This window comes from Pseudonaja textilis, chromosome 1, assembly GCF_049901715.1.
Source record: "Pseudonaja textilis isolate UNSWEBS1 chromosome 1, rPseTex1.2, whole genome shotgun sequence".
NCBI lineage: Eukaryota > Metazoa > Chordata > Lepidosauria > Squamata > Elapidae > Pseudonaja > Pseudonaja textilis.
This window is the reverse complement of record NC_141990.1, coordinates 221,058,197-221,082,719: the sequence shown is the minus strand read 5'-3', so window position 1 is coordinate 221,082,719 and position 24,523 is coordinate 221,058,197. Positions and strand designations below refer to the sequence as shown.

Sequence of the window (24,523 nt, the reverse complement as noted above, 5' to 3'; positions counted from 1 at the left end):
TGTGAGTCAAGAAATTTATTGGACTTCTCATCCATTTGGGAAATTTACATCCAGTGAAAAGACAAATGCTTACACTTCCCTCACACCCTGCCCAAGATCACATAAAAAGCTGTGCTTTTTAGAAACAATCCTTAAATACTTTTATTAGAAACAATTGCCCCAACCAATCCCCCACCCCTTTGGTCTCTTTTAGCAGGAAGTTTTGCCAAGCAGAGAACTCTGAGCAGGGCAGGGAAATAAATAAATCCAATGTGAAGAGCAAAGATTCCTTTTCATCTACTACAACCCGTGGGAGGGAGGGAGGGTCAGATTTGAGAAGGACGGTGGAGAGGCATAAGAATTCCCTCTGTGGGCAAAAAGAAACTTATTCTTGGTGGCTACTTAATGGGCTGTGCTGATAGCTACATGGAAGCAAAATGTTAGCTGTCAGAATCGAAGGTGGAGGAGGACCAAGTGCTGGTGTAAAGATGTCACTGCAGCATAATATCCTCAAGGAGAGGCTTAAACTGGGAGATCTGGACCTGGTTTTCACACGTGACAATTTCCAACATGGATTTAACTTAATGTGGGAAAATGCTGGGTGTACTTGAAAACTTACCACATCTCAAAAAATCCATTACCGCTTAACCAAAAACCTGATCCAGAGAGAGAAAAAAGAGAGAGAGAGAGAGAGATTGAGCCACTAATGCTTTTCCTGTACAGCTGAAAGCTATTTTCTAGTAAGTTGCATTAGATGACGAGCAAACCAGTTTTATTTTTCTGCATGTAAACCTAGCACTTTACTAGTTCTTTTTTTAAATGCATATATTCATCTAGAACAATAATTTTGTCAGCAAACATCAAACAGAGTGGAGTGGATCTCAGGCATACTCTGCAGAAGCATGATCGATACATAATGCATACAGTTGTCCTACAGGTAGCTTTCCACATTGCCTTGGCAAAGAAAGATCCATATTTATCAAACTAATGCAAAGAAAAAAAGGATTGGCAGAGCAAACAAGCAATTCTTCTCTGTAAATGGCTTTGGGTCTGGTCCTTTTTCTTACATAAGCTCAAATATCAGATCCTCTGCTTTGCACCCCTCTCTTTGGGATGCCAAGAAGACAGGGGGTTAAGCTCCTGAAAAACACCTGCCCTCCTGTGCCTTCAAAAAGCAATAAAAGACTTTGGGGGAAAAACAAACAATCCATTTCCTCTCCCCGACTCTTAATCTGTCCCTCCATGAGTAGAGAATTCCCCAGTTCTGTTTTCTAATTTTGTTCCTCCTGGTGATTTTTCAAGACCAGCCATAGGTGAGGTGATTAAATAATATTATTACAATAACAACTTTTTGGTGAATCAAGCTTGAGTTGGCTTCTTAAAGCAGGCTAAGGTCTTCCCCCCTCCCATGCCACCCTGTAGTCTTCCTCTTTCAGTGCACATTTTTTAGGTGGAGTGATTCTTTTGATTTACATTAGTGAATGCACAAGACAAAGAGAGGGCTTTCATCACTACAGGCCAATAGTCTACTGATCCAAAGATGATTATATGATAACCTACACATCTTCCCTCTCTATTGCCTGTTCCCTCACCATAACTGATGTGCCCTTCTTCTTTTCTGTGCTCATTGCTCCCAGATTCAGGTGAACTTTCAGCCGGAAATAAGCATTTCCGTCCTTCTTCTCCCAAGGGTGAGAATCCAGGAGTGTCTCCTGTATAGCTGCTTTGGCCTCAAAAGAACAGTGCCAGGAGGCGTACAGTTCCTAAAAGGAGGTGTCTTTGGGAGAAGTCTCACAACCACACCCTCAGCCTCTCCCTGGAGCCTCCTTGCATATACAGTCACATGGGACTTCCCCAATCTGCAATGCAGAGTTGCAGAATTTCCCAGCCACCTCATTCATTCATTCATCCTGGGTTTGAGGATCTTCATCTGGATCCCTCTCCTTTTTGCATCAAGAGGCTCTTCAACCAAAAATAGCAGCATATGGCCCCATTGCTGGGCACTCCCTTCTGTAGCCAACAGCACAAAGAAGGCGGAAACAAAAATCGAAACCTTCCTTCCACTCTTGTTCTTGGTGTAGGTGATGGGAAGCCAGAGGTCCCACCTCCTTTCCCCCACCCATTAGGGTTTTGGCAGTCCCTCCCAAGAACCAGTGGAGGCCACTGGGTTTCTCCCTGTCTCAGCTGTCTCAGCGGCAATGGAAAACATTCAGTCAGCTCTCAAACTGCACTGTGGCCAACTGGTGGAAGCTATCTGAAGCTAGGAACATTTGGCCCAGGCGGTAAAGCAGGACAGAGTACCAGTGCACACCTTCTGGCTGGGTCCAGTCACGCCCTGCCCAGTGGTGATACAGTCGCAAGGGCCCGAAAGCCCACTGAGCCAAGTGGTGGTCCCGCACCAGAGCAAAACAAGAAGCCACCACTTCATCCACCACCAGAGTCCCGTGGCTGGTGAGGGGGGCATAGGCACCAACATCCACCTGTAAGGAGACAGCCGTTATCCTGGCTGGCTGCAGCCGTCCCCCCTCAGTTACCAGCACGTATTGGCCTGGCTGGACCAGGCTGGCAAAAATAGTCTTCATGGGTGCAGTTGCGTTCTCCCCCACAAAAAGGAGGTGTGCTGCCGTGAGAGCCAAGCGGCGGGGTGGGTCCTGGGTTTCAACGACGTGGAAGGCGGTCCGTGGTGACACTGCCTTATCCAGAAATGCCAGGAACTCACTGTAGACGAGGTGACCTTGCGCATCCATGGCCTGGACCTTCTGCCCTGGCTTCAGTGCCCACAATGGAATCTTGGTCCCACTCTCTAGAGTTGTCAAGGCTCGAGCTGGGAAACAACCTCCCGTCTTTGCCGCAGCTGAATGCTCTGAACAAAAAGAGAGAAAGAGTCGCAGTGTGGTTATTAGAAAGAGGGCAACTCAAAGACAGGCATAAAAATTCATGGGAGATGGAATAGGGTGGGAGGGTCTCCGGAGATTGGATAAATAGGACTGTATAAATAAATGTCTTGCTGCTGTGGTAGAGGGGAAAGCCATTCTCCGTGGTTATCCAATTAAACAGTTTTGAAGCCATCCGCAGCAGATTTGTCAGGAAGAAATATAGACACAGAAATAACACAGACAGTGGAGAACATATAGAAGAAATGTGGTTTTCTAGCTGTAACCTAGCCAGGAAGAAATATAGACTCTGAAATTATAGAGCCGGCTCCATACACCTTCTGGAAGCTTTAACACTGCTTCTATATAATAGCAGACAATTAATTCTCTGGGTGGATGAATTGCAAATGTGTTTTTTTTAAGCGGTTTGATGGAGAATGGGAAATGGACTTCTACATCGAATTAAGGAACAATTTTATTTGTTTTTTGCAGAGAAGATAGATTGACTTTGGAGACTTGGCATATTGTATTTAATCGATCAGCAATTGATAAGCGATGGTATAAAGAAGGAAATGTGGATATTTGAACCAGGATCAATTAAGATTAATATTTGGGATGATTGGGGACTGAAGCCATGGTAAATTTTTTATGAGTTGATCATAATAACAGCTTGTTAACAGAGGGTTTTAGAAGTTCAATTTTGTTTTTTTCTTATTGCTGTCTACAATTTCTCTTATTCTTCTACTTTTACATAATAAGTTTATTATTATTGGTTATACTGTTAACCATTTTGTTACTAATATAGTTCATAAATGACAGGTTAACAATTTGTAAATAGATTTAGTAGTTTAACAGTTTGAAATTCTTTTAGCCTGTTATGCTTGGGATGGGAATCCAACATTGCTGTATTATACTAATCAGCATTCAACTAGGGAGGATGTTAGATTCTTTAAGACACTTAGTTTGTTTCTTTAAGACACTTTTTTTTTGTTGTGTGTTTTTTTTCTTTTGTTTTTTTTTAAATATTTTGGTGTTTTGTATTTTAATCTTTTTTCAATAAACTAAAATTTTCTATTAAAAACAGTTTTGAAGCAACGCGTGAAAGTTGGGTTTGTTTCTCAATCTGGAATGACTGGCACATCCAAAGTTCCACCTGGATGGCGCTGTACGAAGGATAATCAGTTATAGTTATGCAAAAAAAGGGAAACTGCTTCTTTTACACAATTTAAGAGATGAGGTGCAATCCGTTTCAGCCAGTCTAACTTCTGTGCTGCTAATGAATATAGAATTAATCTGTATTGGGTTTTTTTTAATCAAAATCAAAATCAATTAATTGCTCCCAAACTTCCCAAAGAATTTTAGAATCTGTTCTTTGGTCATAGTACTTGAAAGCAACTTTTATTCCAACTCCTTCCAATTAGATTTTTGGGGAAAATTTCTTATGGCAGGAACAGGTTCAAAATGGAACAAGAGTGCTCGCAACAGCTATAAGGAAGAGAGAATTTCAGCAAATACAACTTGCATGACAGAGCATATCACAGATATTCTGAGTCCAGACCTCTTTGGCAATCTCCCTGCATCACTTCTCCAAATTCATCATTGTACAAATATACCCCAAGTATATTTTTTTTTCTGAAGGAAAAAAGAAGAGTGAAGAACCACTTCTGTGGCCCATAGAACCGAAGGACCAGATAAGGAAATCCATCCTTCACTCGAAAGATCGACAATCTTATTGTTCTCTAAATACTTGGACAACAAAACACAATTTTACATGCCTTTGTCTCTTAAAGGTCTGTATTGCTGTAGGAGGGAGAATAAGAGGAGAGCAGATGAGACAGTAAGCAATGTTATTTCCTAGCCAGCCACAGTTGCACTCCAGACATCAAGACTTCAAGTCCTGGGGTAAAAGAGGAACCTCCCTTTTCTCTATCAGCACTTCTTCATTCTCAGAGAAGAGATTGGGGAGATTTATGTATTTATTTCTCCTATTTACTGTATGTCACTGCACAGAAACAAATGATGGCATAAACGAACAACATATGGCAGATACAATTCAATCATAATTTTTCTGCATAACTTTGTTGTTCCAATTTAAACATGATTGTATTTCCTATGTGCCAAGACCAATCTGCCTTCTTTGGTCAAGTCTTGGTATAGCTCCCTGGGATTCTGCACATAGCTGCTACAGGAAAAAAGCTATTCTGCAACTATGTTATCTTATTTGACCATAGATTGAACAGAGAAGTATATGTAGATTTGTAATTCAGGAATCCCAATGTTCTCCAGGGGGTCATTACAGAGAGCTGCACAATAGCATAACAGTAACCACTGGTTTAAGCTTAAATTGGAAATAACTCTTCCATGTGAAAATTTTCCAAGTTTGTTCTAGAAATTCATTGTACTGGGAAAATAATTTTTGTTACCAGAACCAAGCACATGTTGTGCTACAAAGAATATTAAAACAATTAAACTGTTCAGTTTTGTTTTTCAATATTTCATAGATATTTACAGAGTCCAAGCAAGATAAGAGATGGACAGACACTTTCTTGTCCCAGGCATACTATATACTGCCTAACCAGCAGAGACACATAAGCCAGGTTACAGAACTGATACAGATGTTTAGCAACTGTTATCAGGCCAGATAACAGGGTACACAGCATTACTGGTCACATAATTGTGATTAAACACAAAAATCCAATTGCCATTCAGCCCGTTCCTTATCATTATATAGTTTCTCTACAACCCTTCTAAACAGCTCAGGGCTAAGGTAGCCTATCTGTACTGCCCACTAGATTTCCTAACCTCCATCTGCCTGAAATCCTGGATGAAGATCTCTTTTAAGATTGTCTGTTCTCAAGTGCCGGTTCTCAGTACTAGCAGACACTGGATTCTCTCTTCAGTGACCAGTTCTTTACCCCTGCAAAATTCTTCTCCTCCAGTTGTCCACTATCATGAGAATGTTTCTGTCTTTGAATAATTTGTAATGTTGGAACATCCATTTAGAAATGTGAGCATCCAGAAACAGCAGAATACCCCAACAGTGTGCACGACATTAATAAGATAAAGCAAAATTGCTTTGCTATTTTTGCCTGCAGAGCTTAGAGGAAGTATCTTAAATATATGATCTGGGAAAATCGCCTGGCGGTGATCTACCAGCAGTCCAGGATCCCAGCTAGGGCAACAGGCAGGCCACGGTATCCAGTGCAACAAATCAGTTATGAATACATCCACAGCAGTTCTGCTGCTATCAAGGCTTTGGATACCAAAAATCCAAGGGGAAGAAGCTGTTGGACAAAGTTTCTTGATACTTGGCTGGCAAAGCTCCATCCAGTGGTCTACAAGGCAGCATTGTCCATCCTAACACCAGAAGGGAGGGGCTGTGCTCCACTCTGCCTGGGCCAGTCTCTTTCTCCAGCGCCGTTCACTCTGGATAGGCTTGCAGTCAATTGATGGAGATTTGGCTGCTGGGCCAAGCACTGTAAGATCAAGCCCGGGCAAAGGCACTTCGTTCCCATCAGCGACAGAGCCTGTGGGTCTGGAAAGGGCCGGGACACCCGCAGGTCATGCTAATGGTCAAAGGACAGGAACAAGAGGCCACAGTCAAAGCACGGTACTCTGGCCACCAGGGGGAACCTGGTGCACATAATCCCAACAGACAACATAGGCCTTAGGAGTGGGCCATGGCTCAGGGATGCCTTCTGCTGGACAGAATCTACACTTCTGGTCTTACATCTCTCTCTCACACACACACACATTCACACGCACACACAAAAACTAGCTGCTTGGTGGAGAGTAAGTGAGATAAAAGAAGTACCTTCTATAAAACCACCTTTCCTGCAGCATTAACATAAGCACCTCAATTTAGGTGGGAGTTCTTACTCTGGCCCAGTGGAGAAGACCCTGAGGGGAAGCCATGCCCAACAAAGGTTATCTAAATCCTCATATGAAATATACATCCTATATTGCCTTACCATAAGCAGACATGGGATGGCATTTCTTGTTAATTACCCCCACCTCACCTATCGTATTAACTCTGGGAAAGAAAAAGTCCTTGGTCAAGAATCAAGGAATTTCTTCCCATCAGTTCCATTGGCAGCCTCAATGCCATCAGCTACGAGGACAGATTCCTTGGAAACTACACAGCAGATGTGTGGGATCACACTGGTGTTGCTGATGCAGCAACCAAGGCAAAACATATAATAAGGCGCCATCTTTTCCTTCCACCCGAAATTCTACAGATCCTTCTATCTTTCTTATCTTTGTGTCTCCCGCTTCCTCAGAGACCCCATTATCTCCACTGTTGCATTTTATGCCACTCTCAAAATAGCGCCTCACCTGATTTAACAGAACAGTGAATGTGAGCCTTGGATTCATAATAAACCCAGTCAAAACCAGCCTCCACAGCCAGGCGTGCGAGCATCCCATACTTGTTGCGGTCCCGGTCAGAGGTGGTAATGTCAACAGCACGGCCTTCATAGTGCAGGGACTCCTCTGAGTGGTGTCCATCTTCATCCCAACCTTCAGTCACCCGGAGCTTCACCCCTGGCCACTGGTTCATCACGGAAATGGCTAGGGAGTTTAGGCGGTCCTTGCAACGCTGCGGAAGAAGAACAGCAAAAGAGGAAGCGATCAGCAGTGCAACGCTCACAGCCTGGAAGGAAGCATTATTCCATAGCCACCATCCCAGCTTGGCAACAGACAGGCCATGGTATCCGGTGCAACAACTCAGTCATGAATATATCCACAGCGGTTCTGCTGATATCAAGGCTTTGGGTACCCCAGATCCAAGGGGGAGAAGTTGCTGAAGCCAAGTGGACTCTGACACTTCCAATCACTAAGGGGAGTTTGTTTACAAAAGGTTGCTTTTAAAATCCAAACATCCTTGAATGTCTGGAGGGTAGGGAGGGAGGAAAGGTGCAATCCATCTTTTTCAGTTTTATTTCTATACTTAAAAAAAAACCATAATGGAGTAATAATATGATTCCATGCCAACAACCTAAAGCATGGGTGGCTGGGGAATTCTGGGAGTTGAAGTCCATGTATCTTAAAGTTGCCAAGGTTGGGAAACCTCGATTTAAAAGAATAATACAGTAATCAGAATATGACATTCTCATTCACAACTGAAAATAATATAGTCTCCTCTATCAGCCTGCAGTTTTTCCATCTCATTCTATTCCCTATTTAATCTAGGCCTTTACTCACATTAAATTAGTTTTTTATTCAGAAATAAGTTAATATAACTTAAAATGCTGGAGATCTTCATTTTGCTCAGATAAGGATTGTGTTCAGTGTTCCAGCTATAGATATCTACCACAAATCCAATTGTCTTGCTGGCAAAATGGACCCCTCCCTTCATAGAGGTTGGCCGCAGCCCAGGGCCGCATCGGAATGACCGACCTACGCAAGAAGAGGTTATGCCACAAAGTCCACTCTGTGTAGTTGCAACTTGATGGCTGATGTGCATATGTAATTCAGTTTTTGCCTGATACCGTGATGAACATTTTGCCACTTGTCTTCTCCCTCAAGCAGAAATTGTGACTGCTCTCAATTAGCAGTGGAGGAATCACCATTTCTGGATGGGAGTAACTTGAGAAAGTTACACTGCAGAACACCAAATCACAACCTGACTTATGCTATGTAACATTTCAAGACAGCAGAATAGAGAAGACTATACAGATTCATTTCTAGAACTGCATACAGCTTAGAGTTTAAACTGATCCACTTTAAAATAAGGTAAAACTTGATATAAAGACATTTGCGTCAATGCCTGTTAACTGCATAAATAGGTCCATATGGGGTTTTTTTGGGGGGGGGGGAAGGGGGAGTCAATACATTCTTCCGGGATGCTGCTTTGCTTTTACCTTCCTGGTATAGCTCATAGCCTTGGGATTGCTGTACCCAAGTATTAATTAGTCCAACACCCATCCCACTTATTTTTTTCCAATTCAGCCAAGGTCAGTTAAGTGTAGCCACTTGCTGTGGGGTAATTCTCCATTTGTGGAGGGAAGAGGGAATGGCCTTGACGGACAAAAGAGAGAGCTGCTACCAAGGCAACAGTCAGATTAAAAGGGCCTGAGCCCAGGTCAGGAAGGTAAGGTGGGTAAAGGATTCAGGCCCCTTCCTAGTTCATTCAAAGATAAAGCGAAGGGGAGAAAAGGCACATTCAAATTTGCAAGATTCTGTTATTATCTGTCTGTTCCAATGAAAGTAGTTTTAAGATCTCATACGGCTTTGGTTTCTCAGTCTAGCCTATTATCCGTATCTCATCTATCCATTAGCTCCTTAACCTATTTAAAAATTCACCGTTAAATAATAATTTTGCCAATACTTTCTATCAAAATGTGAATTTCCAAATGAACAGAATGACAGAATTTGCTGCAGCAGAAAAGGTCTGTTGCACCTGGAAGACTGACGTATTTATGATTGGAATTACATTCTGGAATTGCATTCATCGGATGCCGAATATATAATCCTACATTAGAAGACATTGAGCACACAAATTTTGTTGGTGGGAGTGAATAGCAGAGAGGAGCAAGGCCAGGAAGACAAAAAAAGTGACAGTGATAATTATACACTTGTAACATAATTATTGTGCCTAGGAACAAATTAGTATTAGTTCTAACAAAACACTAATTAATGTAGATGTTGTTAAAAAGTGTAATTCCAGTTCAAGCCAGAGAGGATAGAACAGAATTTTCTGATTAACTTCTGCTTATTTTCTACATGAGTGAATCTTCTTTTCAAACAATGCTGGCCTTAAGGATCTTGTAAATCCAAATTTCTTATGTCATATTTCTAAATGTATTTTAGATTAATCTCATGTACATTTCAAAATGTATAACTCTATTTGCTGAGGGAGGCAGGGAGTTCAGGTAAGTGATTTAAGAATTAATGCACAGGTATATTTGGCAGGTACAAAAATTATTGGAAAACCATGTTCCTACAGTATCTGTCCCACAAATATTCACAAATATTCCTCCAGCATCTCTAATACTTTCCTCTCATAGAGTTGTGTAAACCACTGAGTTTAAAACATTTCAATATCAAAAATTTGTCCTGAATCAAACCTGAAACTGTAGCCATGTTCTAAAAGTTTGTCTTAATCTTGGGGAAAAAAACCCTGGTTTTGTTCTAAGATTGTTTTGTTTGTTCCAAGAAGCTTCAGGTTCTATGATTGGCTTGGTATAAAATTCTCCCACCCCTCACTACACTTTCTGCCATCATAGCCAGTAAGTATCAGGGACTGGTTCCAATAGTGCTCTCAGCCAAGACTGAGTGGATGGAGAAAGCAACATTTGCTTAAGTACATACATCAAAATCTAAGGGATTGTAGATGTTTCTTCAGTTTAAGCAAAGCTGATCACACAAGCCTTTGACCAATAACAGGCTCTAGGTTCCCAGTTCCATCCTAAAACCAATATTAGGAAAACTATAGCAAAAAGAAAAGAAAGCATTAGAACTGAGACAACAAATGGGTGCAGATAATGTTCAGACACTCTTTGTTACTGACCACTGCTAATGGACAACAGAAACATATTGACTGGATTTAAAAAGCAACTGCAGACTTTTGTGATGTGTCTTTTGTGATGTGTCTGCAGACTTTTGTGATGTGATGTGCAAAATGCAGAACCAATGAGAGCTTCAAGTTGGACACCTTTTTTAGCTAATGGCGTTAGCAAACCCAGACTGCATTTCCTTCCTTGTTGGAAATTGGAATGGTGAAAACTTGACCAAAAGAGCATAGGGAAAATGAAGGAAAGGACATAAAACACAGCCCCTTTCCTCTCCCCTTTGGTCTTATCTCTTATCAGACAGTATGGTGGGGACCTAATAACCCATCAAGTGCTGCAACAATACAATCACCATGGCCCCAATCAGGCTAGCTAGCGATAAGGGATAATCAAAGTTGTAATTTAACTATCCCAAGAGGGTCACAGTTTCTCCAAGTGTTTACAGACTCTTTTAGACCAAGACTTTGCAAATTCATGTGCCCTTGAGGGGGTCTGTTTTTTATTAGTATCGGGAAGCCCACTCATCATAAAGTAAAGGTAAAGAAGTCCCTGTGGATTTTACTTGGCTAGTCATTGCTGACTATAGGGTGTGGTGCTCATCTCTGTTTCAAAGCCATTGAACCTCTGAAGACATTTCTGCGGTCATGTGGCCAGCATGACATCATGGAGTACTGTTATTTTCCTACCAAAGTGGAACCTATTTACCTACTTGAATTTGCATGCTTTCAAACTGCTGAGTTGGCAGGAGCTGAGGCTGGGATGGGAGCTCACCCTGTCTTGTGGTGCTTGGGTCTCAAACTCAGGCTGCTGGCTTCCCAACTGACAAGCCCAGCACCTTAACCGCTGAGTCACTGTGCTGCTCACACATCATAGCTACTTGAAAATAGGCGGATACTAAGTGGTCAGTTATTCTTTGCACTTCATGAGTCACACACTGGGGATGTGAAGCAAAATATTCACCTGAGGTACTAGCGCACAAATATATACCTGTACAAAAAACTCTCAAGAGAGTTGCTGAGTTACATAATGACTTGGGCAAAAGCACGATATTTCTATTTCACATATGACTGACACCTGAGCAAAAAGATAAGTAATTACAGATAGTCCTTGACTTATAACAGCACTGAAGAAGTGACTTATGACCATTTTCCACACTTATGGCCATTGCAGCATCCCCACGGTCACGTGATTTACATTCGGATGCTTGACAGCTGGCTCACATTTATGACGGTTGCAGTGTCCCGGAGTCATGTCATTCCCCTTTTGCGACCTTCTGGCAAGCAAACTCAATGGGGAAGTCAGGTTCACTTAATAACCGAGTTACTAATTTAACAAATGGGGCAAGAAAAATCATAAAATGGGGCAAAACTTAAATTTCTCATTTAGCAACATAAATTTTGGGCTCCATTGTGCTCATAAATTAAGCACTACCTATATAATGCCAGTTGCAGCAAAAAAGGATTTGTTGTTTCATTACATTTTAGTACTTGATGTCATTGCTAAAAAAAAAAAATATCACCGAGAGTCCGAATTGCTTTCCTGATATATTGCAAATAACTGAGTGATCTTCCAGTAGGTCATGTCTATACAACCCTGCTATAGGCTGAAAGAATTCCGGAAGTGTGTAGCTCTTAACTTCAGCAAAATTCCGGGGCCACCAGATTTCAGGAGGACCCATCACCACAACTCATCGCAACTTTTTTTACAGCTTCTTCTACATGTTTTAGTGGCTTTTTATTTGCTTTCAGAGCTACAGCGGGTTGGAGGGATTATTCTTTAAGAGTTCAGTCTTTTTCTCAAAACACTTTTGTAGCAGAAGCTCCCTTAAAACATTGTATTTATTGTTGTGGTTGTCACATGTTTTTTCCTTGGGTGCCACAAAGTCTGGGTGTAGACCAGTGTCCTGTACAAATAAGAGTGGTTCACTATTCACTTTTGAAAATGTAACAGTTATACAGGCAATCGTTTGTTAAAGGCACTGTCTCTTCTCATTTATTTCATTTTTGCAAAGTTGAGTCTACTTTGCATACCAGCCTGCATCGTTTCTTCAGAATCTCAGGAATCTGATATCAAGAAGTGACATATAATGTGTATAAGGAATGTTATGTAACATGCTTTCCTATTTCTACCCAGATCGCCACCCTTCACCTTGCTTATGTACCGTCTAACTTCTTTGCATTATCTCAAGAGTTTTCAAAACACTTTTTCCTTCCATTCAATCACGCCTGATTTTCAGAGACTGCTTAGACAGATCTCTGCAGTTTTCTTGGCAAGGTTTTTTCACAAGAGGGTTTGCCATTGCCTCCTTCCTAGAACTGACAGAAAGTGACTGGCCTAAGGACCACCACCCCCGCCACCGCCTTTGTGCCCTAGGCAGGACTTAGAACCCCTGGTCTCCCTTTTTCTTGCTTGATGCCATAATCCTACACTACACTAGCTCTCTTTCAAACACTACAGAACCCTAAAATAATAAATGACTGGAAAGTGATGGATTTGTGATTTCATTAGGATAAGGATTGTGTAAGAAATAACAACACATTATTATACGTTCCTTTTAATCTGTATATCTCAATACAATAATGATAAAAGCAAGCAACTTCAGAACAGGTACTGTACAACATTCTGACTTTGCTGTTGGCTTTGCCAGACCAAGCAGGATGAGTTGTGACAGTGATCAAGCTTTCCACGTAGAAGCCATCAAGCTTGCTTAGGCAGAGCTGGTGCTGCAGGCTTTACCTATACCGACTAAAGGCTGGCATGTCCAGGCCGAGTTCTGGCAGCAGCACTGCTTCCTATCTACAAATGCAGACGCAACAGCAACCTCCACCACTTTGGTCAAATCCAGGAAAGGAGCACTGTGCCACTCTTCCCCTTTCGCAGATATGTGTGATGCCATAATTCACATAAAAAGAGCCACTGCATGAGTTATATTGCCATGGCGCTGAGACTTGTCAATCCTCCCAAACACTCAGAGATATCTCTGTACAAGCCCCCCAAATATTTGTGATGGTCCTCAAATTGTCTTGTGATACACGTACACACACACACACACACACACACACACACACACACACACATACTGCTCTAAGTAGGAAATAAAGCAGCAGTTCTTGATCTTTTCTTCACTATGGACCGCCTTTAAGTACTTTTTGTGATCACGAACCATGGCCACAGACCACCAAGATTTAACTCAAGATTTAAATCATAACAATTCTTCAAGACTTTGTGGACCCCCTGTGATGACATCGTGTCCCCTCCCCCTTTCAAGGAGTTCGTGGACCACAGGTTGAGAACCACTGCAGCAAAGAAACTGTTTCATCCTATTTCCTGAAACTCACTAGAAACAAGCGAAGGATTGTGAAATATGTTTCTTGTGAACGGAGCAACAACTTGTCTTAAAATTGGGATTCTTTATCCAGATTACTCAGGGGCTCTCTCATTCAGCTCCCACTGCGGCATGCCAGCAAACCATCAGACATTCAAATGTTGCACATTTCCCCAAAATCTGAGATTGAACTATGTGGAAACAGCTCCCATGTAAAAAGAAAAGGTACGAAGGAGACCCTAACTGATCAGAAAGGGCAGTAAGACAGCCAGGCGCCCATCTCTGACCTTGGAATATGGCCAAACTGTCTGCGAGGGCAAAAGACTTGGGCCTCCCACTCCTGAGGTCGCTTCTGTATCAGCCTTGAGAAAATGGGGAAGCTCCCATTGCTGAATTCTCCCCACGTTCAGAAAAAAAGGTTATATTGTCAGGGCTGGCCTTTGTCCCCAGGAGAGCAGAGGCACAAAGGGCTGTTCCAGTTTCTACAACCATACTCTGTTGTTTATTCTGGGCCTCAAGAGATAAGGTGAGATAGAAGGATACAAAAACCTACGCAAAAGAGAAATGTTTATCCTTATTCAATGCCTAATAGGAGGAGAGATGAATTGAAGCTTCCAAGTTAGATCCCTAAACTGCCTTCTGGCTCATAAATCCTCCTGAGATAGCAGGTAACAAAATTACCGCCTTAATTCAGCCCAGAAACAAAGAAATCACTGGGGAAATGTCCTGTGTTGGGCTTTATGGAGATGGTGTTCCTTAACTCTGGAGGTGCTAAAAATCACACCTTCTTGAGATACCGCCCGGATTCATACAGAATGTTAAGTCATAATGTTTGGTTTGGCTTAGCGTACTATTATGAATCCAACCCACATGGTGTATTAAATGCAATGTGTGAGTCCAAGTTAGCTCTTTAACAAGACCCATTGCATAATCCCTTGGGAATCTTTCTACTGATCCCTTTTTGACAGAAGCCAACAAGCCATGGAGTCAACACCACAGACAAGAAGTGACGAGCACCTACACCTATGCACTACTCACAGCTATTTGCTTTCCACACCATCACATATGAAACCACCTCGTTTGTGCTATTATTCCAGTTCAGGGATACATTGAAGAGTTACCCACATGGATCGTTTCAGAGAAAACGTTTACTGCCTAGAAAAAATCACACGCTCAGCTCAGAACTACTATAATTTGTATCTTGGTTAATTCCTATTAGAGCCGGCAGGGGTCAATGGAGAGCTGCAAAGGAGAAGCCAGTGGACCTCTGGGAAAGGTCTCTAACTTCTGGTCCCAGGGTATGACCCTGGAAAGTCTTAAACCCCCTGGACAGCCAGCCATGTTGGAGGAACAGACGAAGAAAGCCTTTACAACACTTTTGCTGAGATTGCTGACCCACATCTTTTTCGGTTCAGGCCAAGTTAACTAAGTCACTCTAGATGTCAACAGCTCACTTTGTCCTGCCCCAGCTTAGAGGTGTCTGGCCTTTACGGGGAAGTGGGGGACAAGTGGGATTTTCCTATTGTAGCACACCAAGCCCTTGAAAAAATAGAAAACATTTTTGCCCCTCCTTACAACTCAACAAATAATCATAGCTACCAGAAAGAAATAGCAGCCCCCATCCCTCGCGCTGTATTTGCCTTGGGTACGGGGAAATCCTGCTGCTGGGTAGACTGAGGCAGCTGCTTCAAGCAATAGATGCGAGAAGAAGGGAGATGGGGGAGTGGGAGTGTCTTTATTCCTTATTTCTTTTACTGTGCCAAATCTTACGCCAGCGATAAAATGACTTAAATAAATTGAATAATTACATACATTAACCCAATTTATCAGGGAGTAGTCCTTATGTCATTAGTTTCCCATCAAATAACAGCAGGAAATCCCACTTCCAAAGTTCCTTAGTCTGTTGCTCAATGTCAATGGTTGCTCTAGAAGGGGATAAATAAAAGGCCCTGGACCAGATATGGTCCATTGGTTCCCCATTCTGTGTCTGCCATATACTTTTTAGGCAAAAAAGTAAAATCCTGTCAATCGAGACCTTGCAGCATGCTAGTTCTCACCAAGTGCATTTTTCACCTAAACTTACACTGCAGATACAGGTTGAGCAGTGTTAGCAACGCAGATTGGAAGAATGCATGCATGGCGCTATTTTGCTCCTGGTGGAGAAATCAGGATTTTAAAAAATGAAAAATGGTACTTAAGAACAAAGCAAGAGAAAGCCAGACAGCCGATAAAATTAAGGATGGCCTTGTTTTATGCAGCAATGTGCGTATTGCTTGTGCTAAATACATGGGAAGCGTAATCTGCAGCAATAAGCGCTGCCACTTCTTGTTGTTCAGACATATTTGGCAATTCAAATTTGGCAGCTCAAATCCCACCAGGCTCAAAGTTGACTCAGCCTTCCATCCTTCCGAGGTGGGTAAAATGAGGACCCAGATTGTTGGGGGCAATAGGCTGACTCTGTAAAACCGCTTAGAAAGGGCTGTGAAGCTCTGTGAAGCGGTATATAAGTCTAAGTTCTGTTGCTATATAGTGGGGATTTTCCAAATAGACTGAGATGGACAAGCAGGTTCATCCTCCATCCTGAAGTTCACCGAGGGGAAAAAAGGCATTACTACAAAGGGGATGTCAACCCTCCTGTGGGTGCTGCCATCAAGTCAGTGCTGATGCCTGTTGACTATCTGGGCAAGTCTCTGTAGTTTTCTTGTCAAGATTTCAGAAGAGGTTTGCCATTGCCTCCTTCTTAGGGCTGAGAAAGAATGACAGGCCCGAGGTCATTCAGTTAGCTTTGTGCCTAAGGTGGGGCTAGAGCTCATAGTCTTCAAGTCTTTAGCCTGGTCCCTTAACTACATTTCCAAACTAGCTCCTCTACTAGTCCTCCTCGTCCTAGCGAAAACCTGCATTCTCTTGGGTTCAGAAAGCAAACCACTTCATCCTGGTTGGATCCATGGATGGATACACGAGGGTTCTAGGGAGCAGACCAAGGTGGACCACCTGGAAGAACCACTGCTTTATTCAAGAAGGAAGGCTTTACAGAATAACAGAGCTGGAAGGGACCGGGGGGGTCTTCTAGTTCACCCCCCGCTCGATCAGGAATCCCTACACCATTTCAAACAAATGGTTGTCCAATCTCTTCTTAAAAACCTCCAGCGATGAAGCTCCCACAACTTCTGGTGGCAAGTTGTTCCACTGGTTGACTGTCAAGAAATTTCCTCCTTATTTCCAGGTTGACTCTCTCCTTGACTAGTTTCCATCCATTGCTTCTTGTCCTGCCTTGGCTGGAGCTGAAGCAGCTTGCGTTTCTGAATGCTCAGACTCCATTTCTTTCCCCCGGCCAATCTGGAGGAGAGGAAGCAAAGGCCCTAACAAGCAGCAGCTCACCACAGACTGGCAGGGCTGGGCCCGGCTTTAGTGTTTGCAGGCCACACAGAGGGATGTTGGGGTTTGGCTTGGAAAGCCAATTGGCAAAGGAAGCCAGGCAGGGTGGGGAAGAGGTGAGGCAACCAGGCCTAGGCCTTATCTCAGCTCAGGCACCACGAGTAAACAGAGACAGAAATTCTTGAAAAAGATGGAGTGATAAGAGCAGGTGGGTGTTGCCCAGGGATATGTAGACCCCTGGACTTGATGAAACGCCATCTGCAGGGGAAAGTGAAGGAGGAGCTGAACAGGAGCTGGGTCCCTACCCCGACTGCTCAGGAGCCTGTCCGCCTGAACCCCACCTCAGCATTGTCTCTCTCCTTGGAATTGCTAAGGGAAGCAGAGGAGAGACCTACCCCACTCAGACCACTGTTTTGATATGCAGTTTTTAATGTGTTTGTAGTTTGGTAAAAAGATAACCCCATTAGCACCCCTGTGTGTAGTATTTCTTGGTGGTGAGGTGGTGGCAACCTGGTTAGAATGCAGTTCTGGGGGGCTAACTCACTGCTCGCTCCAGGAATCCAATCCTGAATGGCTCCAGGTTGCCTCAGCCTTCCATCCTTCCGAGGTGGGTAAAATGAGGACCCAGATTGTTGGGGGCAAGAGGCTGACTCTGTAAACCGCTTAGAGAGGGCTGTGAAGCCCTAAAAAGTGGTATATAAGTCTAAACGCTATTGCTATTTCACACACCACACAGCCCAAGCATGGAAAATAATTCAGAGGGAATAATAATATTGCCTTTGGATCCATAGGAGAAATCCCAATTTGCAGACTGAAAAAGACTCCATACTATCCAGGATCACCAGGTACTGCATCAGTTGGGAGGGATGTGTGTGGGCCGCTGCTCCCAGCATCAATGCCCACTTTAGGGTTCTGGTTGTGGAAGGGGATAAAAAAACCACAAGATTTGCAGAGTGGTGGTTTTCATTCCTCATTGCTGGAAGTTTATCCTTGGAATGGGGAGATGGAGAAATCCCAAGTCCCAGGGTATACCCCAGAATTGCATAGGCACCTGGGACATAGTCATCTGGTCTCCATCCTGCTTACATCTCAGAATATGTAGCCTAAACTCTGAAATAAATAAATAAATAGCTTTGCCTGCTGTGCTCAAAGCGTAGCAGCCTGGTCTTGATTTCACTGAATCCTTAAGCCCTTCCTTAAGCCACCCTGATGCCCACAAAGGCAGGTGAGGCTACTGACCCAGCAGCCCTCTAGGTCTACCACAGGGGCTGCCCAGGACCATCATCCTGGCTGGTAAGCAGAGGGCAACCCCCCCCCTCCCCCAAAAGATGGTGCAAAGCGTCTTATCTGCATTCCTGGATCCCACAGGCATTTCCCCCGGTTATACCAGAGAGCCCTACATAACTTTCGGCCCCACACCACCCATCCCCCCCACCCTGCTGTCGCCACCCTGGTTTCCTGCTCCAATGGGGCAAGACTTGTGGAATTTACAAGAGGGAATCGTCCCCTGTGTAAGCATCTCAGTCATGCTTATGTCAACATCTTCACAGCCCCGCTGCTGCTCGGCACTCACCTTGCTCAAACACACTCCCAGCAACCCTGGCCCGCAGGGAGAAGGGGGAAACTGAGGCATGGGGGAGGGGGGGAGAGGAGGAAAACTCAGCTTGTTCGTTCAGAAACCATCCTGCACTTGGGAGGTGGGGGAGTAGCAGTGGCCCTGGGTTTCAAACTGCAGAAAAGGTCCTATTCTGCTTGTTCTGTACACCCATTCAGTGAACCCAGGTCATCCCTATCTTCCTTCCGGGTTCTTCCTAGCTCCATGATAAGGGTATAGCAAGGTCCTCAAATATATCCCACAGGCTTTTGCTGCTTTTAGTATGTTTTAATGTTTTACTATTCCTCTGCAAACCGCCCTAGGAATTTAACTGAAGGACAGGGTGAAAATCTTGATAAATGATTAATTAAGGCTGCAGTTGTAGGCATACTTCCTAGGTAGTATGAAAGTATTCTATTTGCAATTAGTAGGGCTTACTTTTGAGTAGTTTCAGAGGGACTCTGCTGAAGGTAACTATATAACACATGCTTTTAAAAATAGGTTTTTTCCAGTTTAATCTTAAACCTATCTAGTCTCTCTCTCTCTCCCTTCCCTCCCTCCCTTTCTCTCTCTCTCTTGCATACACACACACACACACACACACCACTATACCGAGCTATGAATCACGGCTCCACTCAGGGATACAGTTAGGTAACTCATGAAGGTCAATATATGTGTCCCAGGATAATGTTTCAGGATCCAATCTGGGTCATGCACCGGGACCAGAGGTTTTGCCTTCTGAGCTTTTGGACTCGTGGGGCATCCCATCTTCAGGGAACCTCTCTCTACCAGAGCATGTTACTATTAGACAGAAATTCCTTGAGGATGAGCTCCAGCATAAGTCTGAAAGCTCGGAAGACAAAACCTATCTGGTCCCAGTGAATGACCCTGATTGGATTCTGAACAGTTAGGTAATTTTACACTTTCTTTTCTTTTTTCTTTCGTCCCCCTCCTTCCTTTTGAGATATTAATATAGGTGTATTTTGCTTATTAGAGACTATGGTGCACCACCCCTGACGCAAGTCAGAGCTGCTGCTGAATGTAACCCTGAATGTTTTTTCTTTAGTCTTGCCTTAGTGGCACTGCTGCCTGTGTTCCCTGCTCCAAATCTTTTGAAGCTCACCACTTTTTGCAAAGCAGAAGAGAGAAGATTTCATTTTATTATTTTATTCCCATCCACCCCCATTTTGCAGCATGAATTTTATGTATGTAAGATAAATAAAAAAAAGATGCATATTTTTAGAAAAGTAAAAAAAAGAATCCTGGCTCTTAATAACTGAAAACCAACCAGGGTTGGTCACTCAAGGCTCCCTTCCACCCTCCCTCCATTTCTCTCTCTCTCTTTCAGTAGGCAATGTTTGTTTTGGGACATTTTCAAAGGTGAGGCTTTCATCAATTTGTTTTTCATTTTCTGTATCTAGAATGTAAATTTAAAATTCTTCCACTGGCCGTGCTAGCTGGGGAATTAAAAGAGTGCCAGGCTCCCAGAAGGATACCGCTTTGGGGTGGGCTGGACTAGAATATGCATTATTAGTTTTAAAAGGGGATAACCTACTTTCTTTATCTCATTAATAGTCATTAATGGCACATTTTATTTATCTATTTGGGGGGCATCAGGTGTAAAAACGCTTTCTTTCGGCTGCAGAGTAAGCAGCCTAATAGTCACAAAAGCAGGATTCCAGCAGGAATTTCAATTTAATTTTCTCAGCGCTAGTGATATATTTTAATGTGAGGTTGCCATTCTCACCTCTCACCTCCAATTCTATGGCTAGGAACTTCCTGGACTAGGAAAATTCAGAGTCCATCATTCTATTGGCCTTCACACTGTTTTCCAGAATGAGAGGTGCTCACAGCTACTGCTGTGTCCAGGTAAAAAGTTCTAACAAAGTAGCTCAGCAACTTAAAATATATCCAGTTTTACTGCTGACTGCTCGTTGAACTAATTTGGAAGTGCTGAAGTTTATCTATCTAGGACATAACTTTTAGCCAGGTTGTGAGTAGCTTTGGTTCTATTTTCCTCTTTAATCTGGTGGGACAGTAGAATAAGATTTCAGTGGAGACGTTGCCCTCAAAAATGACTCCCGGAAATCTTTTATGTGTGCCCCTCCCCCCCAACCCCCATCAACCAAGACTGTCAAAACATCCCATTTAGGAGTACTTTTAATCAATAGAACTTAACTACTTCCTTGAAATTTACTAGTTTGAAGAGAACTGATTATAGCTAAAGCTTTCTCCATAAGCTTAATTTTTATGTGGGAGAAGGCTGATATCCATGGGGCACAGGGAAGGGAAGGTTAACTCTTCCCTCACAATCTATGCATACCTGAAAATGTTCTCCCCCCATCATTTCACTAATGTCTGTATTGGCAATAATAGAAAGTTTCTTCCTCAACCGTCCTTGTCTATATTTTAAATTGCCAGATTGGGAGACCAGATTTTTGCAGTTTGAAGCACATGATGGAGAGGTGGTTAATCTTTCCTGCCCCTGATGCAAGCCCTCCATGCACCTACCATTAAGCTTTTTTGGGGGGAGGGGGAAACTATTGCTATTAATGAAAAATATAAGGACAATTGATTCAGGGGAGAGTTCTCCTTGATTTGTGCCTTGCAAAACTTCTGCTTTTTATAGACAAAGATTTGGACTAGACTATCATAGTCCAGACAAATCTACATCTTTGGCCTGAAAAGTCATTTTTGCTAACCAAAGTTAGAATAGCCAGGGGCCTATTAGAACAGGGCATTAACTTGCGCTTAAACAGTGTTCCCATTTAGTTCTCCTGACACTCCTAAACATGCTTTAGAGGCACCATGCTCATGTCTCTAAGCATTCCTGGTCTAACACATCTGGACCATTGCTGCTTTTTGGTTCTGCTGCTTGCTACATCATCTGACATGAAGCTGTGTGATTGGTTTATCACAAGTTACAGTGATGATAGTAAGCTTAGAAGCGCTTGGAAAACACCACAGTGAATTAAACCAGTAGTCCACATACTGTAGCTCAGCCTCTATCTCCTTTTTTTAGCCAATCCTTTTGTAAGGTCCAGAAGTAGAATATGCTGAACTATCTACATGCTGAAATATTCATCCCCAGCATTTGATAGTCATGCTACAAACAGCCTCAACAATGAAAATTAGAATTTTTGCTGTCTTGGCTAGCAGTTCTAATGGACCCCATAATCCAATAGTGGCTAGGTTCTGATGCCCATCTGTCATTTGGTTGTACAGATTCTTGTAAAGGTTGCTGGACTATAAGGACTTAATTTGATCCAGCCAAGTTTTGCTTATATTTGTCGAATTATTTATATCTCACCTTTAAGGCCTAAGTTCATGTTACCTTCTTAAAGATTGAGAAAGTAAGTAAATTTCCAATTATTTGGTTTGTATGATTTAAGTAGGATTTCTAGACCAATTTGCTTTAAGACATTTCCTTTTTAAAATCATTTATCTTTGGAAAGTAATAGCATCTTCTCAAATTACACTTCCACTTAACAGAGTTTCCAATCTGAACTAGTTTCGAATGACTGTACCACTTTGTATCTATCACACCTTCAGATTCAATGTTGGGTATATTAGTACAAGGAGACTTTCCGAGGTCTGAGCTGAGTTCTAAACACAGGGCTAAGACACTGCGAACAGGCACAATGACTTCACTGCACATCCAGATTCTGAAGATAGAAGCTTTATGGGATTTAGATGAACTGTCTTCCAATGGTGCAATTCAGCTGAGAATTTTCTGAATTCTCAGGTCTTTTGGTATTGCCATTGTTGACCCTGAATTAAGTGCTAGGGAAAGAGTCTTTGCAAAACTGGGGAGGGCAAAAAGCCAGTGGAAAGGCACGTGGTCACTCCTGTTCCCCTGGGAAGCCATATACTGTATGTGCAAATCCTACAAAGAGGCACAAAAAGCATTACCCCAAAGCACTGCCTACTCAAGATAAGAGAGAGTGATGCTTCACCAGGTTTCTACTCAGTATCCATACAGACAGCTGGAGCCTGGGGAACAGCGTTAGCCTCCACTATAAGCAGCCTTCCCTGCTCATGCGTTTCTTTAAAACTTCCATTAACCCCTAGCAGATTATGGGAGTTGTAGTCCAAGACAAGCACTGGTCTGAAAAAAAATGGCTGAGCTTGGAAACCTGGGATGAAAGAAGGAATCTCATCCAAGCCCTTTCACTGAATGGCTTGGTTTTATTTATACTATTTTACAGTTGGGTTGAGAGGAACTAAAACCGAAAAAGGACTCAGTATACATCGTACTGGGTCGTCTTCCTCCCCCCCGAAAGATAGCAAGGGGGAATAAGATTTAAAAAATGATAAATTGGTCAATTATCCTTTCCATCTAAACAATCAGAGCCACTCTGCTGCTGCTGCCTGAGGGATCATTGATATACCTACTTCCGAAGCAAATCCTGCTCAATTCCATAGGATTTGTTTCCACAGCTCAAAGAGCAAAGATTTCTCTGCTATCACTCAAGTCATTTCTTTCCCCCGCAGAAATTGTGCCTCGTTTTCTTCTCCTTTGGAACGAGCAAAAAGAACATTCCGCCCCCCACCCTCCATTAGGAACAGGGAAGACGATATCCAAATATTTTGGGTTTTTCCCATCCTAATAATTCCTTCATAGCCCTGAAATAAGAGTTTTGAGTCCGGAGTACATCGGCAGGATCGGGACCCCGCGCACGCGGAACTCGTGGCTAACCATCCATTGTCTTGGCGCGTCAAAGGGGCGATCTAAAACTGCCATTTGGTTTAAACGGGGAAAATAGGGAAGGTAGACGCGGCCGTCCCTTTTAAAACTCTCCCCCTCCCCCGCCCTCACAAGGAGATCCTAAATCTCGAGGTGGAAGCGAGCCCACCCGAAGAATCCTGCCCAGGCTTTTCCAAAGCTGCCATATCACGGCTCCCATAACCGGCCTTTTACTTCCTTTCCCACCCAAAACTCAACGGAACGGTTGGAGTTTGGGGCGCCAGACAGGTGTCCGGAGCCGGGATGGGACAAACAGGTGTCCCCCGCGCGGTGCGCTCGGCCGGCGGAGAGCGGAGCGCGCAAGGCACCTGCGCGGGATCCGCTCCCAGCCCGAGGATCCCGCTAATCCCTGGGGCAAGGAACCCGGCTAGAGAGGCAGCAGGCGTGGGAAGGGGGCCGGGGTCGGCGCCTACCTGGGTCATGAGGCGGTCGGCGCCGGTGTTCTCCTCATCTTTGAAGATGATGTCCGGGTTGTAGTTGGGCGTCAGCTCCTTGAAGCGCTCCGAGTTGCGGGCGATCTTGCCTTCGTACCTGCCGCTTGCGCCCAGCGTCTTCTCGGGCACGTTGGGGCTGAACTGCTTGTAGGCGAGAGGGATAAGCTTCCTGGGCAGGCGGCGACGGCTGCCCACTACCCGGCCCGGCCCGCAGCCGCGCACCTCCGGCGCCAACAGGAGCAGCGCGCAGCCGCTGAGGAGGAGCAGCAGCCGCGCCGCCTTCATGGCTCTGACGGACCCACAGGAGCTCAGCGGGACTCGCTCCAAGAGGAACAGCAGCAGCAGCAGCAGCAGCGAAGGCGGCGGCGGCGGCGGCGGTGGCGGCCGGGCTGCCCCGGGAGGGGAGCAGCGGCCGCGGCCATGCGGCGAGGGGGGCAGGTGAGCTGGTCGGCCGCTCTGAGCCGGCCCGCTCCGGCCGCCGCCAATAAATAGCGAAGGCTCCGTTTGTTTTGGCTGCCGCGGTTAAAGCGTCGCCGCCGCCGCCGCCGCCGCGCTCTAGCGGTCAGCGCTGCCGCCGGAGCTGCTGCTCTTTCTGACTGCGCCTCAGCTCGCAGGGCACGAGTGAGCGACGGAGAGGGGAAATTGAAGAAATCCGGATCGAGGACCGCCAGGACCGCACCCAGCC

The 24,523-nt window shown here is 44.0% G+C and overlaps 1 protein-coding gene across 1 annotated transcript; it reads right to left on the bottom strand.

The window, feature by feature from the left end:
- On the bottom strand, nt 1-24,523 carry IHH (Indian hedgehog signaling molecule). Its single transcript, XM_026708085.2, has 3 exons — nt 23,818-24,523; nt 7,188-7,449; nt 1-2,842 (listed from the first exon to the last, which is right to left on the bottom strand). The coding sequence occupies exons 1-3, from the start codon at nt 24,121-24,123 to the stop codon at nt 2,193-2,195; spliced, it is 1,218 nt and encodes a 405-aa protein (XP_026563870.1). The 5' UTR covers nt 24,124-24,523; the 3' UTR covers nt 1-2,192.